This window comes from Pteropus medius, unplaced genomic scaffold, assembly GCF_902729225.1.
Source record: "Pteropus medius unplaced genomic scaffold, Ma_sr-lr_union100, whole genome shotgun sequence".
Taxonomy (NCBI): domain Eukaryota; kingdom Metazoa; phylum Chordata; class Mammalia; order Chiroptera; family Pteropodidae; genus Pteropus; species Pteropus medius.
The window spans coordinates 9432352-9450743 of record NW_024342473.1 but is presented as its reverse complement, the minus strand read 5'-3'; the positions used below and the strand labels follow the sequence as shown (position 1 = coordinate 9450743).

Genomic DNA, 18392 nt, shown 5'->3' with positions numbered 1-18392 from the left:
AGACTTTTTTCCCCTGCTCCCAAGAACCAATTTTAATCCTTTTGGGGTTGACGTGTGTGTTAAGTGCCATTGATTCGGCTCCAAGTCCTGGTGACCCTACGAATGAGTGACATCCACAATGTCTTTGCCCTCAACAGCCCTGCTTGGCTCCTAGACTCATGCCCATGGCTTCTTTTATGGAGTCATGCCATCTCATATTTGGTCTTTCTCTTTTCCAGCTGTGCTCTATTTTTTCCAGCATTATTATCTCTTCCAAAGAACCCCGCCTTCTCATGATGTGCTCAAAGTAGGTCAGCTTCAGTTTTGCCACTTATGCCTCCAGCGGTACCTCAGGCTTAATTTGCTCTAGTATTCACTTGTTCATTTTTCTGGCAGTCCATGGTATCTGTAGAGCTCTCTTCCAACACCGTATTTCAAATGAATCAATTTTCTTTCCTATCAGGCTTTCTCACTGTTCAACTTTCCCATCTGTACGTAGTTATTGGGAACATGAGGGTGTGGATGATCTTAGCCTTGGTCTCTAACGTCACATCTTTGCTCTTAGTGATCTTTCCTAATTCTTCCATTGCTGCTTTTCCGAGTCTCAGCCTTCTCTTGATTTCTTGGCTATTGTCTCCATTTGGATTAATGACTGAACCAAGGTAAGCAAAATATTTAACAATTTCAATGTCTTCATTGTGTATTTCTTCTGTAGTCATGATTTTTGTCTTCTTGATGTGCAAATGCAGTCCTGCTTTGTCACTTTCTTCTTTCGCTTTCATTAGAAGTCAGTTCAAATCATTGCTACTTTCTGCCGGTAAGATGGTGTCATCCGCATATCTTAAGTGATCCTGTTCTCTATTAGAATTCTTGCACTTTATTGTAATGTTTATAGTAAAGTTTAAAATGGACATTTCTCCCTATACTTATTCTCATCTTTGTTGGTGGCAAACCATAACTCTTTGCCTTATTAAATAATCTATGGGGTTTTTGAATGAGAGTTGGAAAGAACTGTTATCCCAGTAAGAATCTGCACCCAAGCTTCCATGGAAGCCGTGAGTGCCGCAGCTAAGGCCCTGCTAGAGCAAGGGCAGGATAAACCCTGAGAACCAGTCATTGGGAGACTTCAGAGTGTGATGTGTGATATGTGATGTGTGGTGTAATGCGATGGTTCCGATGTGTAGGAGCATAGATTTGGGGACAGATAAAAAGAACTGTGTCTGCATTCTAGCTTACTAACCAGGAGGCCACATATTGTTATCCCATTTTGCATTTGTAAAATAGGATAACAATACTCACCTTCTAAGATTGTGTAAGTGTGATTCGTGCATTCTAAGTAATACTCTATGGCACTTTACCCAAGTCTACTGGGTGACCAAATGGCAACATGTGATTCCGTCTCCTTGTTCTCATTTTTCCTGTCTTCCAGAGGGTGGTTTGTCCCAGACAATGTCCTAGCTGCTGCTTTCAGCCCTTGATTGATATTGGTCTGATCTACTCTAAGGTTCCCTGTGTCATCTGCCACACTGCTGAAGGTCTGCACAAGCACCTCATAGTGGCACTGTCCTGTCCTTCGCCTCAGCTCCTCTAGGAGAATCTACTCTTTCCACCACTACCGATTGGAATTCTTTGCTTCCTCTTCCAATAGTTCTACCATTTTCATTCCACAGAGAGAGGGTTCAGCATCATAGAGCCTTGGGATTTTAGAAATATAGTTGTTCTTGGTTGACTGGTTTGTGTTTGTTTTGAACCACATGGCTCTTCTCTTGCTGGACACATAGTTATTCCCTGAGGGTTGGGTTGGGTTCAAGTACAGTCACCTGCTTTATGCAGAAATAGTGCCCACTTCCCATCATAGGGCCTCTGATGACTCCAGCCTACCATGCCAGTCTTCTTGATTTAAGATGATTTTCTTTGAGAAGTTTTGTCTCTCTCCATAATCTGGTTTCTGTCATGACCATCCCACTTCCCATCCAAAGTGTCTTATATGTTTGAACTCTACTTATGAAAGGGTTGAATTCTTTCTTGTAGGGTTCATGGGTCTTATGCAAATCAGAAAATTTTGTACATCCTGGTAGAAGAAGTTCCATATCCGTAGTTTAGAGATAGCTGTGGGTCCTGTTACATAAAGATTGAGGATAGTGTCTGTAAAGAACCTAGTAACATTCCAAATAAAATAAGAGGTAGCCTAATCTCCCAGCTGGTCCATGAATTGGTATTTTATTTATGCTATTAGAGCTGTTTTTGGTCATAGTCCAAATTAGTAACTCAAGGTCATGGCTCCAGCAGTTCTTTCTCTCCAACAGCATCATTTTCTCTTTACTGGATTAAAATCATCGGCATACAAACACACTTATTTCTCCCATATTAAAAACGGCAACAACGAAACCTCTCTTGACTCCACATTCTTCCAAGTTCCTGCTACCCCATTTCTCGCTTGCTTTTATAATAAAATTCCTCAAACAAGTTGTCTATATCACCATCTCCACTTTGCTCCTCTCATTCTCTTGACTCTTCTCTGATGGTTTCATTCTTACCACTAAAACCCAAACATCTCTTGTCAAGATTTCAGATGACCCTCATAATTTCAAAGCCAAAGGGTAATTCTAAGTATGTACTTACTAATGGTGACCTTTGACACCACTGACCAACCCCTCGTTCTTGAAACACTTTCTTCACTAAGCTTTTAAGAAAACTGCTCTTGGGATTTTCCTATCTCATCAAACGGCCCTTCTTGCCTCCCTTGCTGGTTCCTTTCCATCTTCCTGACCCCCAGATGCTGGGGTTCTAGGGTTCAGCCTATGGTACTGTCCTCTCCATTCCCTCTGGTGACTCAGTCTTTTGGCTTTAAATACCATTGCTATACCAATGCCTTCCAACTTTACATCTGCAACCAGGACTTTACCCTGAATGCCAGACTTGTATATTTAATTGCCTACTTTACAGTTTCCTTGGATTTGCATCTCAAACCTAACATATCTAAAATAGAACTCTTCATTTCCTTTCTCCAAATTTGCACGTGGGTCTCCCTTCATTCTTCCAGTTACTCAGGTCAAGAACTTTCATTCTTGATTCTTCATCCAACCATCAGATTCCTGTGTGCTCTTCTCTCAGAATCAATCTAGAATCTGACCACTTCCACTGCTACCACTCTGATCCAAACTCCATCACCTCACACCTGGATTACTCTAAAAATCCTTCCAAATGATCTTTCTGCTTGTGGGGCTGGAGCAACCAGCAGCTAGAGAAATCCTTCTAGGATATGTCATGCCAAGGCATCCCTCTGCTCAAAACCCTCTGACGGCTCCCATCTCATTCAAAGTAAAAACCATAGTCCCTACCATGGTCCACGAGGCCCTGATGTCTGATGCTCTTACCTCTCTAACTTCACCTCTTGTGACCCTCACCCTTACTTACTGTACTCCAGACACAACAGTCTATATTATCCTCCTAGGACATACCAGAACACGTGTAGAACACATCTCTTGATCCTGCCATGGAGCCTTAGAACTTACTATTCCATCTGCCTGGAATGCTTGTCCCTGGATAGCTGCATGAGTCATCCCTTCACATTTCCTTCCAGTGTCTCTTCAAATGTCATTTATCAGAAAGGCTTTTCCTAACCACCCTATATATAAAAGCAAGTCCCTCCATCACTCTTTCTCTCCTTATCCTGTTTTATTTTTCACCACTGGAAACATAATTGTTTATTTACTCTCAGTCTCTCCTCATCCGTGAGGGCAGGAACCCAGAACAGTGCCTGGTACATGGCAGGAGTTCTGTAAAAACTTGCCCAATGAACACGTCAACTATATTATGCATAGGTATCTCATCAAAACACTGACTGAAAATATTGAATTCCTCCCTTTTTTTCCTACAATGGAAAATGAGTTTGAGAAAGAGTAGGATAGCTACTTTGAGCTCAGGTATTGCAGTGTAATGTTATTACTGTCACTAGACTGGAACTTAATTTTGTTCTTGAAGTAGAGTAAGAGCTGGCTAATTTTATCTAGAGCAATTGTTTATTTTTTTAAAAGCCTAATTAAGTAACCTAGAAAAACTGTGATTCGAAATTAAAACATTAAAAGGTTAACTACAGTAGGACCTTTTGGTGAGGAGTGAATTATATTTAGTCTAGGAAGCAATTTATTAGTACAAATACTGAATCTGTCTCACAAAACTGTCACTTTTTTTCCCCAAACGACATGAAATAATACTTTTGAAAGTGTTTCAAACTTTCAGATAAATGTCTTCTAAGAATATTAGCAAAACAGATTTCTTGATAATAATTGTCATCTTCAAAAGCCTTTCCTAATGGATAGCTACCCCTTCACATAGGTTTTCACACCAAGAATAGGAAGAATTATAGATGTGCTGCCTTAAAAATTACACAACTGATTGCTGGACAATTCATTTCCATGATCTTATCTGCTTAAGAAGAAACAAATACAATTTTTAAAAGAGTCCATAGCAGCTTTTGGGAGGTGCTTTTAATTGTTAAATAAACAGTTTAAAAAATATGCACAAAAGGACTTCTCTGAGGATGCATATAGGTCCAATTCTATTATAAAATCCAAGGGACCATTACATTCTTTCGTAGTACTAGTATTTTGTTGTATCAGATATAGGTCCTATTAAGTAGGACATTACTTGACCTGGAGAATCCTTTCATTCCTAGATATAGTACTTTCATGAGATTTAGGCTGCACAAAACAAATGATATCACCATTTTCATCAATAGATAGTGAATGACAAAAATAAGGACAATGATGAACAGACAGACACACAATTATACATATACACTTACACGCACCAGAGAAATGTATATATATAAATGTTATTTATAGTTATCAACTTCTCTTTGTTGGGAAGACCGCTTTTTTCTAAAACTGTGTCCTTCCTAGATTTTTAATATTAAAATGTCCTTTTTTATGAAGTGATAGTGACAATACTTGTTTTTTTTTAAATGCTGATAACCTTATCTCAATTTGCAAAAAAAAAAATTTTTTTAAATTTTACTCATCCATGAAATCCAAAACTCCACAAATAACAGTTTTCTAATTAAAAAAAAATCTTCGCTAGCTTCCCTTCTTTTCAGGAGAAAGTCAAACTCCATACCCTGGCATTCAAGGCCTTCTACATCTGGTCTTGACCTATTTTTCTAGCTTTCCTTATCATAATGGGAGCAGTCACAGGGTCAGCCCCTGCCTGTCCTCACCTGCTTTGGCTAAGGTCACTGGGGAACCTCAGCCTCATTTCTCCTGGCTCTTAGTTCTCACCTGCTTTGGCTAAGGTCACTGGAGTACCTCAGCCTCATTCCTCCTGGCTCCTAGTTCTTGACCTTAATAGGGAGGGACCATTAAAAGCCACAGCTCAGTGAAGGATGTGCAAGGAAAACCTTAAAAACTCAAATTCACTGAGTCGCTGAGCTGCAACCTCTCTGTGGGCCCACAAGCTCATGGCTTGGTATTCCTCCTTCCCCTGGACACTGAAGCTCTGCCTTCAATTCCACCTCAGATGGGGGCCTAAAACATTTGCCTATACCTCAACAATTTCTTGTTTTCAGGGGCTACAACATGTATCCTGCAGTCAGGCTCCAAACCTCAAAGGCCATCTGGGACCAAAATGCAGCTATGTGCTAACCATCACATCCCAGGGCCAGACCTGTATTGCAGGAAATTCCTTACACCCTATTCCACTGGACTCTGGCTTTTTTTCCTTCCTTTCTCTCTCCAGCCTCTTAGTACCTAGCAGGCATCTTGGCCAAGGCTTTGGGGTTATTACCTGTGCTCCCTCAATATACTGCTTTCCACTTACGCACCTTTACCTAGGATAGACTGTCTGCCTTGAATATCTTATCTCTCATTCCATGACTCCCTAAACATCTCAAAGTCTAGCTCAAATGTGCCTCCAAACACTTCACTTTCATTATTCAATAAGCAGTTAGAGGCTTCTTGCCTGGCATGGGGACACAAGATAAATGACACAGGCCCTGTCCATTAGAAACCCAGTCTACCAGGAGTGAGAGCCGAGGGGAAATTCATCTCATTTCCCTTCCATGAATTATGCGCCTGGAAGACAGGGTCGTATAACTTTGTATAAACATTGTTTTAGGCACAATGGGGCTCTATAAGTATTTACTGAGTAAATTAATGAAGAAAATGTGACTTTATTTAATATATCCTCAATTCATTTATTCAACAAATAAGTACCCATTATTTGTTAGGAATATCACAGAATTCTGAAATGTTAGGAGTTAAAGTGACAGACTCTAATGAAATCTAGGCTCATCACCTCCTGTAGATCAGGAGAGTGGGGTGCTGTGTGCCTTGAAATCAGGCTCCTGTGTACACGACTCTGTCTTTTAGAGCATGTCGATATTCAGTTATTCAATAAAATACATATGACTTCCTAATTTACTGGCAGCACCTACCCTTTCCAAGAGTTTATTTTTTAAAATAATGTTATCTATCCGACAATACCATTTATTGGAGGCCTACTACGCACGAGGTAGTTAGTTGATAGATACAAAGTTCCCACAAGAACTCAATTAATTCAGTGAGCTACACTTATAAATGCAGTATTGCTAAGAGTGATGAGAGGTTTCAGCGAGGCATTCACAGGTGACCTTCAGAATCAGAAAGAAATAGACAGATGTTCTTCTTCTTTTTTTTTTTTTTTTAGTAAATGCAACTTGAAATATAATTTTCACCTTTTCCTCTAGGAATAGCCTGAGAAAGTGAAAAACTGCCTATCAGCCCAAGAGAAATGATGAGAACCTCTCCCTGTGTAAAGAGGGCAGGGAGGGTAGAGCAGGTCCAGGGTCCAGGCGGTGTGATAGGTAAACACTGCTGGTCTCACCGGCACTTAGGGAAAGGGTAGTAGTGGTTTGGAAGTGTCTTAGAATAGATAACATCCTGCTGGTAAAGAACATTCTAAACCCAAATTGAGAAAGTGTTCCTATTACCCACCCACTTAAATTTATTCAAAGCCTGCTACTTCGCATTCAGGGTCCTTATCCAGAGACAGCCCACATACTCAAGTCACGGAGAAAAGAAGGCTTTTCTGGAGAAAATGGAGAAGCAGGAATAAGAAAAAATCCGAGTGTCCCACTCATCTCCTACAAGGTTGCTCTTTCCTTCTCATGTAGTTAGTTACACACATCAGAACACAGAAGCCCTGACTATTTGAAACCGAGTTCACCACCACTGCTTTCATTACATGTCACATTCTACCTTGATGTTTGGGTTTCAGTTTCACAGAAATTCAGAAGGGAAGGCTCTTTACATTAGAGGAAAAAAATAGTTTCAGCCTATAATAAACAAACCCTTCCCGCCCTCCCCTCCATTATGGCCTCCTACGGTTAACTAATACAATTGTAAAAGTGATCATTTCATTTCTTTGAAAAGAAGCCTTCTTCTCAAGACAGGGCATGATGATGCTCAGCGGTAGATAAGTGTGAGGTGTAATGAAAACCTGTCAGTTTCCTAGTGGTTTGAAAACAGGTGAATGACTAATTCTCTTAATATACTGAGAACATCAACAGAAGATAGCCTTGAAGTTTAAAAATCGTGAATGCTAGCAAACGAGTTGTCGTAAGTTCTTATACTATCAAAGATGATGGCTCTCAAAGAACCAGACCTACAGGTTACAAGAAAGAGAAGCTATTGGAAAGAAAATGAAAATATCCCACAGCATCTCCAAAAGCGAACAGCACCTTGCCCTGAATTTGAGTCTCTGCTTTCTAGTTCATTTTATAATTGGTGACTTGTGCACAGATGTCCCAATTATATCACAGGACAAAAGTCCATGAAGAAAGGAGAAGCAACCGGATCTCAAGGCATTATTTAACATAATATGATTCACTTCAATTTTTTAATCCTTGAAAATTCATTTGAAAGAAATCCATTACCTTCAGCATTCGGATTTCTCGAAGGGCGATTTTCTTTATGACAGGGTCGTCTTCTGATTCCAGAAACCTCTTGATAGCCACAATCTGACCCGTGTCCCTGTTTCTGCATTTGAAAACAACTCCATAGGATCCTTCACCAATTTTCCCAATTTTTTCATACTTCTCCATCACAGAGGAATAAATCTTCTTAAAATGGATCTTCACATAGTTCGAAAATGTCGCCTATAAAATACTGGCGTGAACTGCACCAGAGCTCTACTCAACGATGGTTTTTGTCAAGCACCTAGAACAGAAGAACGGCACTAGTTAAAGAATTAGGAATTGACCCATGTCTTTAAAGCCTCGCCCCTCAGGAGTGGCAACGCGACCAAGGATAGCAGCCTAAAGTTAGCTGCCTTCGGTAACTCAAGGTTATATACCCTGCAAGTTAAAATGTAACCCGTCATGCTAAAACGAACCGAGTTGTAAGATAATCTGTCTTTTGAATGTTATAGTCCATCCAATCTAAGACATATGAGCTGGTGGAGGACGGGGAAGGCTAAGGGCTTCCCCGGTTCTAATTTCGGGTCTGATTTCCAGGTGGCAAGAAGACACCCGCGGGGGCGGCAGCGAGGCCCGGGCAGAGCGGCGACCCCACCCCGAGAGGCGCGCGCCCCGCGCCCCGACGCCCAGCGCCTCCGCCGCCAGTTCGGGGGCGCGGGCCCGGAGCTGGGCGGGGAGCAGGCCGCGCCAGCTCGCTGCCGCCCGGGGCCACCTCTCCCGCCCGCTGATGACTCGCTGCGGCGGGAAGACGCCGTCCGCATCTCCCCGGTCTCCCACCCGCTCCCTGGCCGGTGCAGCGCAGCCTCGAGCGGCGCCACGTGGCGGCCGGGGCCACTCGGCCCGGCCCGCGCCTCCTTCCCCGCCCCGGACTCACGGCGCCGCGGCTGCCCGGCCTGGCCTCGCTCCCGCCTTGCCGGCTCTCGCCCAGCTGCGCTCGCCGCCGGCCGGGCCCTCGATCCCTATGGGAACCGGTCCCCGCTCTGGGCTGGCCTGGGCGGGGCCGCCGCGCCCGGGTTTCCCTCCTGGACCCCGCCGCAGTCCTAGCTGCAGGGAAGGGCTCTGGCGGGTGGCCCTCGGTCCCTGAAGGAGCTGTTCAGACAGTGGGCCTGGGGCCCTGCACGTCCTTCTGCCGGGAGAGGAGGCTGGCAAGATTGCAAATTCCAGCAGGTCGGGAAAAACGCAGCGGTAGCGAAGTGCTGGGGAGACGCCTGCGCTAGGAGTCCGCCTCAACCCCCATGCAGTCTCTACTTCACCGGCATAGCCGGTCCCACACCGTGTAACAAACTCTAATTACTCTCCTGTATTCTCTGCTATACTTGAGGTCAGCTTCTGTGTCTGTCCTGATCAGTGACCTAGCATCCAGTGAATGAATGAATGAATGAATGAATGAAAGACAAGGAGAGAAAGGCGAAGGAAGTCAGCACTTCCCTCTACTGGCTTGGACGGTGAAGGTGCCCCTTGACCACTGACTTGCACTACAAATGGGCCCTCTCATGTGGGAGATGGAGGTTTACAGAGCCTGCCTTTATTCCCATCCATAGCCCAACTGGCTCCTACTCGCTCAGGTCTGTGCACAATGGTAGGAAGTTAATGGATCTGGGGAAATCATGAAATAAGGTAATTTGCCACTGGGCAGATTGCCTCAATACTTTATTATCTATCCCATTCCATCTTCCCAGCACTGAGGTGGGTGTTTGCCCTGGAAACAATATCTGAGGAGGAAAAATTAACAAACTGTCCATGAAACAGGGACCAATCCCATGCCAAGCAGCATGCCACTAAATGTAAATCTGTCTCATGTAGCAGCTGGAACTGGGAGGAGAGGGATTGGCGACTGCCTTGAAAATGGAGTAGATGGGAATCCTGGAGTGGACTAGCTATCACCTGTGAACCACCAGTAACTGTTTTAAATGGCAGCTACTGATGGGTTTTCTGTCTCTATAGTTTTGCCTTTTCTAGAATGTCATATAAATGGAATTATATATTATATAACCTTTTGAGCTAAGCTTCTTTCACTTAACATGATGATTTGAGATTCATCCATCTTGTTGCATGTATCAGTATTTCATTCCTTTTTATTACTACTGAGTAATATTCCATTGTATGGCTGTGCCATAATCTTGTTTATCCATTCCAAGTTGAAGAACATTAGAGTTGTTCCCAGTTTTGATGATTATAAACCAAACCACTATAAACATTCATGCATGGTCTTTTGTGTGAACATCTGTTTTCATTTCTTTTGGAAAAACAATACTTAGGAGGAGCACTCCTGGGTCATATGATAAGTATATGTTATTGTAAGTCACTCCAAAATGTTTTCAAAGAGGCTACTATTTTACATTCCTGTCAGCAATGTTCCAATTACTCTGCATCTTTGTCGGCACTTAGTATGTCAGTTCTTTTAATTCCAACCATTCTAATTAGTGGATAATGGTCTTGTGGCTTTAATTTGCATTTCCCTAATGACTAACGTTGAACAGTTTTTCATATGCTTATTTGCCATCAGGATGTTTTCTCACTTATAAATTCTAGGAAGTTTTTATATATTCCTTGGGATTTTCTATGTAGACAAGCATGTCATCGGCAAATAGGGGCAGTTTTAGTTCTTCCTAACTGGTATACTTTTTATTTCTTTTTCTTGCCTTATTGCACTTGATAGTTCTTCCAGTATGATCTCAAATAGGAGTGGGAAGAGTAAATATCCTTATTACTGATTTTAGGATGAAAGCATTCAATTTTGCCCCTCTAATGCTATATAATGCTAACTAGATTTCTTTGCCCCTCTAATGCTATATAATGCTAACTAGATTTCTTTGCCCCTCTAATGCTATATAATGCTAACTAGATTTCTTTGTGGTAGGCAGGCTCTAAGATGGTCCTTACTGATCCCTGCCTCCTGATGGTCATGCCCTTATGTGCTCCCCTTCCCTTCAGTATAGACTTGACCTAGTGACTTGCTTCTAAGGAATGGAATATGGCAAAAGTAATGTAATAGCACTTCTGAGGTTAGGTTACAGAGAGACTGTGATTTTCACCTGGCGAACTCTTTTATGCTCTCTTGCTTTCTCTGAAGAAGTACAGATGCCATGTTGTGAGCTGCTCTATAGCAAAGAACTGAGGAAGCTAATAGCCATTAAGAACTTAGGCACTCAGTCCAATATTCCATGAGAAATTAAATCCTGCCAACAACTATGACTGAACTTGGAAGTAGACCTCCCCTCCATCTCTCCTTCTACCACTTCCAGTGAGCTTTCAGATGAGACTGTAGCCCCAGCTGAAAAACATAAGTTCAACCTTATGAGAGACACTGATCCAGAGGCACCTAGCTAAGTCACATCTGAATTCCCGACCCCCAGAAACTGTGAGATAATAAATGTTTGATATTTATGTTTTGGGGTTATTTGTTGTGCAGCCAATAGAACTAATACAGAAGCCCTTTATTAGATTGAGAAAGTTCATTTTAATTCTAATTTGCTGAGTTTTTTTTTTAGTAATGGATCGATGTTGAATTTTGTCAAATGCTTTTCTATATTGAGATGATCATATGATTTTTCTTAAGTCTGTTGATGTAGTGAATTACATTTAATTTTTAAATGTTGAAACCAGCCTTGCATTTCTGAGATAAAACCAACTTGATTATTATATTCTATCATTTTCCTACACTGCTGGAGTTGATTAGTAATACTTTTTTTAAAATAATAATTTTTTTATTTTTCAATTACAGTTGGCATACAATATTATATTAGTTTCAGGTATACAACATGGTGATTAGACATTTATATAACTTACTAAGTGATCACCCATCTGACACCATACATAGTTATTACAATATTATTGCCTATATTTCCTATGCTATACTTTACATTCCCATGACCATTCTGTAACTACCGATTTAAACTTTTTTTTTTTACTTTATTTTTTAAATTATTTTATATTAGTTTCAGGTATACGGTACAATGTTTAGACATTTATATAATTTATAAAGTGATCCCCCTGATTATTCTCGCACCCATCTGACACTACACATAGCCATTACAATTATATTGACTATATTCCCTATGCTGTGCTCTACATCCCCGTGACTGTTCTGTAGCTACTAATTTGTACTTATTCATCCCTTCACTTTTTTCACCCAGTCTCCCAACTCCCTGGCAATCACCAGTTTGTTCTTTGTATCTGCGAATCTGTTTTCATTTAGTTTGTTTCTTTTGTTCCTTAGATTCCGCATATAAGTGAAATCATATGGTATTTATTTTTCTCTCTCTGGGTCCATCCATGTCACTGTAAATGATAAGATTTCATTTTTTTTTAATGGCTGAGTAATGTTTCATTGTATGTATGTACCATAGTTCTTTATCCAGGCATCAATTGGTGGGCACTTAGGGTGTTTCCATATCTTAGCTATTGTGGTTAATAATACCTTATTGAGGATTTTTGCATTAATTTTACTGTGATATACTGATCTGTAGTTTTCTTTTTGTGTAATGTCTTTGTCTAGTTTTGGTAACACGGTAATGCTGATCTCATAAAATGAGTTGGGAAGTGGTTCCCCCCCCTCCGCCTTATATTCTGTAGAAGTTTACATTAAATTGATATTATTTATTCCTTAAATGTTTGGTAGAATTTGCCAGTAAAGCAACCTGAGCCTAGAGTTTCTATTGCTGAAATATTTTTAATTACAAATTCTATTTCTTTAATAAAATATAGGACTGTTCAGGATATGTTTCTTCTCAAGTGAGCTTTGGTAGTTTGTGTCTGTCAAGGAATTTGTCTATTTTATTGAATTTATAGGCATAAAGTTGTTCATATAGAATAACATTACACTGTTATCTTTTTGTGTCTACAGGATATATAGTAGTGCTCCCTATGTCATTCTTGATATTAGTGAATTTTTCCTTCTTTTTCCTGGTCATTTCGACTAAGGCTTTTCAATTTTATTGATCTTTTAAAAGAAACACCTTTAATTTAATTGATTTCCTCTATGTTTTTTCTGTTTTTCAATTTTGTTGATTTCATTGCTTTATTATTTTTTCCTTCTGCTTGCTTTGTTTTTAGTTGCTTTTTCTTGTTTTTTTTTTTAAGATGGAAGCTTAGACAATTACTTTTAGATCTTTCTTCTTTTATAATATAAGCCTTTAGTGCCATAAATTTTCCTCCAAGCACCACCTTAAATGTATCCCCCAAATTTTGATATGTTGTATTTTCATTTTCATTCAGCTCAAAATATTTTCTAATTTCCCTCATGACTTCCTATTTGACCCATGGGTTATTTTGAAGTGTGTTGTTTAATTTCCAACTATTTGGGGATTTTCCAGATATCTTTCTATTACTGGTTTCTAATTTAATTCCATTGTTTATAGAGAAATATTTTTATATGATTTAAATTATTTGAAATGTACTGAGGTTTGTTTTATGGCCCAGAATATGGTATATGTTGAATGTTTCTTTTTGACAATTAAAAATTGTCTGGCCATAGTACTTATAACACAGAGGTGAGAAAGTCAACGTGAATTTCTCCAGAGCTACCTTGTCTGAAGTTCATACCAGGTTAAAGTTAGTCTGTAAAATTAACTTTATGGTTCAGTACCCAAGGAGCCTGGGACTGTGCCAAGCCCAGTGGTAGTAGAAGTAGAGAGCAAATGCACCAGTTATTTATGCCCAAGTCAGCAGTGAACCAGAAAGATAGCATGTCTTGCAGCTGCACCAGTTGTTTTGTTTGGGTTAAAATATGAGAGAACAGCTTTGAAAGGGAGACAAACAGTTGATGTCACCATTTAGCACCAAACAGAGAAGATACTATGGTCTCTATCCTGTCATATCACAGGCAGTCCTTTCAGTTGGCAGAACTGAAATTGGTTTTGATATTCAAAAATTATAACTCTTGTGAAGTCTAGTTCTTGGGAAGCTGAGGAATGGTCTGACATGTTTGCTCTTTTTCTTAAGAAAGTGCAAAGAACGGTAAAACAACATTATTATTTTCCACTTATAGTGGTCTTTCATTTGCAGTTCTGCATAATCAGAGAACATACTTCAGCGTCCCTGGGATAACATGAACAGTCCTGTGGCATTTTAATCATTCAAGGAAGCAATATGGATTCAGTAGAGTATGACATGGTAAGAGAAAAAGCCTGGAATTCGGAGTCAGAACACCAGGATTTCTGCCTTCTTAATGGTGTTTGATCTTGTGCAAGATAATTACTATTGCCTAAACGACAATTACAATAACTATTTAGCTGGTGCTTACTTCACAGCAGACATTTTGCTAAGTATATTTTATACATGAGCCTCACAACTACCCTGAGGAGCATCAATATTTGGAACGCAGGCAGTCTAACCCCAGGAACTTTGCTCCTCACCAATATGCTAATGCAACCTAACGCAGAGGAGTGGTTGTCAGGATCTTTGTGTTAATGTATAGGACATTGGGAGCTGGCCATAGTACTTATAACACAGAGTGTAGTGCCCTCTTTTTTTAAGATGCCAGAGAGATGGATCTTGTCATTGTGCTTCCTTCTCACAGTAGCTCAGTAACTTCATCTGTGTGCAGCCCCAACACTCTGGAGCACAAACTTCCATGAAGATGGGCACAACACTGATGCTGAACCCAGAGGCAATGCTTGAAGCTTTTTTCCCTCTAATTATGTTTCCTGTTAGGAAAAGAGAGTTGAGTCACAGTGATTTTAAAATGACACTATAAAGCCGCTTCAGGAAATACTTGAATTTACTCTCCCCACTTTAAGTGGGTTTAGAAAGGAAATAGTGTCCAGGGAACATACAGAAAATAGTTAATAACTGCTATTTAGGGGCATTATGATTCAGGCTCAATAATCACATTATTTCTAATCTTTATAACAATTTTACATGGTTGGATTAATTAACTGGTTGGAATTGTTAAGTGTCCCATTTTATAAAAGAAGCTGAGACTCTGGGAGCTTGGTCAGTGAAGACAAGGCCACCCAGCTATCCAAGGCTGAAGGCAGGTTTCAAATCCACCTCCTCCAATTTCCAAACCCACACTCTGGCAGTGGTGAATAGAGTTACAACAACAAAGAACACCTGCAGAAAGGTCCTCTGTCCTCAGATGCCCAAGAGAGCTGACAATGGGGCAGAACGCTGGTCCAGTCCTGATACACAACAACCTAAAGAGAAGCCAGGTGTCAGCCAAGTTCCTCCTGACCAGTCACTGCTAACAGTCACAAAACCAGACATGTGAATAACTTTCCTTCTTATCTAGAGAGAGTAAAGCCTGGTGAAGCAACGCAAATGCTGGAAAATCAATTTAAATAAAATGAGAGCCTAGCATCCTTTGACTTATATGTGAGCCCAGCCACATAAAGTGTCTTCATCCCTAATTAACATAACCTTAGTTATTTTGTACTTTTCCCTTTAAATACTTATTGCATTTTATATATGTCAAGCCATCCTTTTAAAATACCTCTTCTAAAAACTCCTTTCTGTCTTCCTTTAACAACCACAACACTTTGCATTTTCCAGTCAATGTATAAAACTATCCTTCTTCTGGAAGTAAGTCTCAGAACTTCAAAGCGTACATCTCTTTGCCATGTTGGACAGTTGATTGTTAACCATACTTACTCATTAGGCACTGTAAGTACATTTCTGTGCTTTTATGACTTTTGAATCATAAAATTCTAGGGCAAAGGTAAATTTCAAAAGGTAAATTTATGAGACTGAATAAATAAGAAAGAACCTAACGCTGTGACTGAGAGAGCTGTTTGGAGAGCAGACTTATTGAGCGCAGACACGCGTCGGACACCACTTCCGGCACTGCGAAGTGGGAAGTGACTTTCCCAAGATCCAGCACTGTATCAATGCGCGGATCCGGTTCTGTCCCATCACTCCGTGGCTTTCCTCCCGGAGGAAACTAGATAGAACTTGAAGGGTTGGTGTTTACATTGTACTTTTTGCTTTTCAAAGTACTTCGGAAGGGCCCGTGAAGGAGGCAGGGTGCACATGGTAGTTGAGGAAACAGATACAGGAAATTTAAATGACTCGTCTAGAGTCAAAAAATAAATTTGTTCTAAGCAACAAACAGGGGTAAAGACCTGGGTCTCGATTCTCAGTTGTACTCTTTGTATCACACTGTGGCTTCAAATTAGACAGCTCTAATTGTGTGGTTAAAGAAATATAAACCTGCTTTAATATCAAAATAGGAACATTCATGTGCATGACAAGATGAGGAAAGAAGGGAGAAAAGAACAGGAAAAATGAATTATTTGCATTTTAAAAATATTCTTTAGTGAGATTTCTTTTCATACAGATTATTTTAGAAATGCATCCATTTCTTGAACGTTGTTAATACTACAAGTCCTCTCAACTTTTCCTTCTTTTAAAGAAACTTTGTGATGCGTATTCATTGGTATCTAAACAACTCTTGTACAAACAGAAACCTCTGGTACCCTAGATACATTTCCCATGTCAACCATTGAGTTTTTAGGCGTCTGTTGACCAAAAAGATCTAAATAGTTTCATAAGGTCATCTTTAAGCTGCATGCATGCCACGAAGGTCATAGTTACAACCACAGGCAGAAAACCTATTGCTGTAAATACTTTTCACAGGAATGGCTCATCTTCAAAGACTGGTAGTGAGATATTACTGTGTAGGTTCTTGTAAAAAAATTTTATTTAAACAATATTCATTTCAAACAATAAGCAATCCTTCACCTTAAACAGCAACATATTTATTTTTCTACAATATCATCTGACCTGATTTTCCCAGTTAAGAGCATGAGCTCTAGAGCCAGACTAGCTGGGATCAAATCCAGCTCTGCTAATGAACCATCTAGAACCAGAGCAAGTTACTCGACCTCCTTATGCTTCATTTGTGCCAGCTGCAACATAGAAATTAGTTACTGCTTAAAGCTGTTCTAAAGATTAAATGAGCGCTCATTATTATCATCATGATAGTAATAATCTCAGTATACTAATTTTTCTGTTCAGATGGGAATTTCGTTTATTAGTAAAATGTATCCCATACTTTAATGAAGACATATGTAAATTTATAGGTTCACTTAAGGCTTATCAATCAAGGAAAATCATCTTCTTTCTAGTCACAGAGAGTTCTAAGAAATACTCCTAGGAGTCTGTTTGGGAAGCCCGTGTTTCCCACCGCCCTCTTTCCACCACATTCTGCTGCTGGCTGCTCATGGGATAATCTTTAAGAATGGAGACAGACAGCATGTGATGTAGGGCAAGTCAGACTTGGGTTCCTAGCTGGGTTCTACCCTTTTTTGACTGTGTGAAACTAGAAAAATTACTTCCTGCATTGGTCTGGAATGTTTTTTAGTTTTTTTTTTTTAATTAACCTTTCTACTTTGAGATAATTGTAGATTCACATATAGTTGTAAGGAATTACAGAGATCTCATAAAATCTTTACTCAGTTTCTTCCAATGATAGCATCGTGCAAATCTGCAGTACAATGTCACAACTGGATGTTCACATCAATAAAATCAGGCTACATGTTGCTTTTCCCCCATCCCTGGCTCCTGGCTGTGAATAAGTTTTTCTGTGGGCATGTATGTTTATTTCTCTCTGATAAATACCTAGAAATGGCTTGATTATATGGTAAATATATGTTTAATTTTCTAAGGTACTCACATATGGTTTTTCAAAATGGCTATACCATTTTGCATTCTCATCAGCAATATATGAGAGTTCCAGTTGCTCCATATCCATTCAAGCACTTGGTACTCTCTACTTTTTAAATAGTAAAATACACACAATATAATATTTATGACTACTATAAGATGGAACTCATTAAAAACCATTATGCAGTGAGTGGCAGGTAAGATTTCGTAGATTGCTTTAGTGTCTTGAAATTCTCTCCTGATATGGACAGGATATACCTAGACTTCTACTGTTGACTGAAGTGTAATTTCCTTTCTATATTCCATGCTTTAGTTATATAAACTCCTGTTCTGGCACTAGGAGAAGCCTTTAGGGTATTAGTCACTCCCTGCTATTCATTTCCCTAATTCGGTCCAAAGAATGTTCAGAAATCATAAGAATACGTTCTCTATACAATACCACATCGGGATACTGGTACAAGTAATGCCACAAGAAAGGTATGAATTCACAGGAAAAAGATTCTTTGTCCCTGTTTGTACTCAATGATAATGATAGTAATGGAAATTAATTATTTAGTGAGGAACGACTTCCTGTAACATAGTGTAGGTACCAAGTTGAATTACACATACAGGCCTTTCCTCAGGCATTGATTCCAGAGTGGAAGACAGAAATATAAATAATTAGAATAGTGTGGCAATTCTTAATACAAGCAAGTATAAAGTGTGGTATATGTATTACTTTAAATTATTTGCATGTTGGAGTTATATATGGAAAGGCTAACAATTAAAAAAATATTTCAAGTTTTCTGTAGTTTGGTTCCATCATTACTATCTTAATATTAAGTAGAGACAGTTTGATAAAGGAAAGTGCATA

At 39.8% G+C, this 18392-nt stretch overlaps 1 protein-coding gene across 3 annotated transcripts in view; it reads right to left on the bottom strand.

The window, feature by feature from the left end:
- Window positions 1–8476, bottom strand: part of CDKL1 (cyclin dependent kinase like 1) — a 46727-nt gene extending 38251 nt beyond the window's left edge. Inside the window, exons 1-2 of one of the 3 annotated variants that reach the window (XM_039865171.1) lie at window positions 8350–8476; window positions 7892–8174 (exon numbers count right to left, since the gene is read on the bottom strand). In XM_039865171.1, the coding sequence (XP_039721105.1) occupies window positions 7892–8059 (168 nt within the window). In that variant the 5' untranslated portion in view covers window positions 8060–8174; window positions 8350–8476. Of the gene's footprint in view, window positions 1–7891; window positions 8296–8349 lie in introns of those variants that run through there. The other 2 variants (XR_005653341.1, XM_039865172.1) reach the window with 2 other exon arrangements.
- Window positions 8477–18392: the final 9916 nt, after the last annotated feature.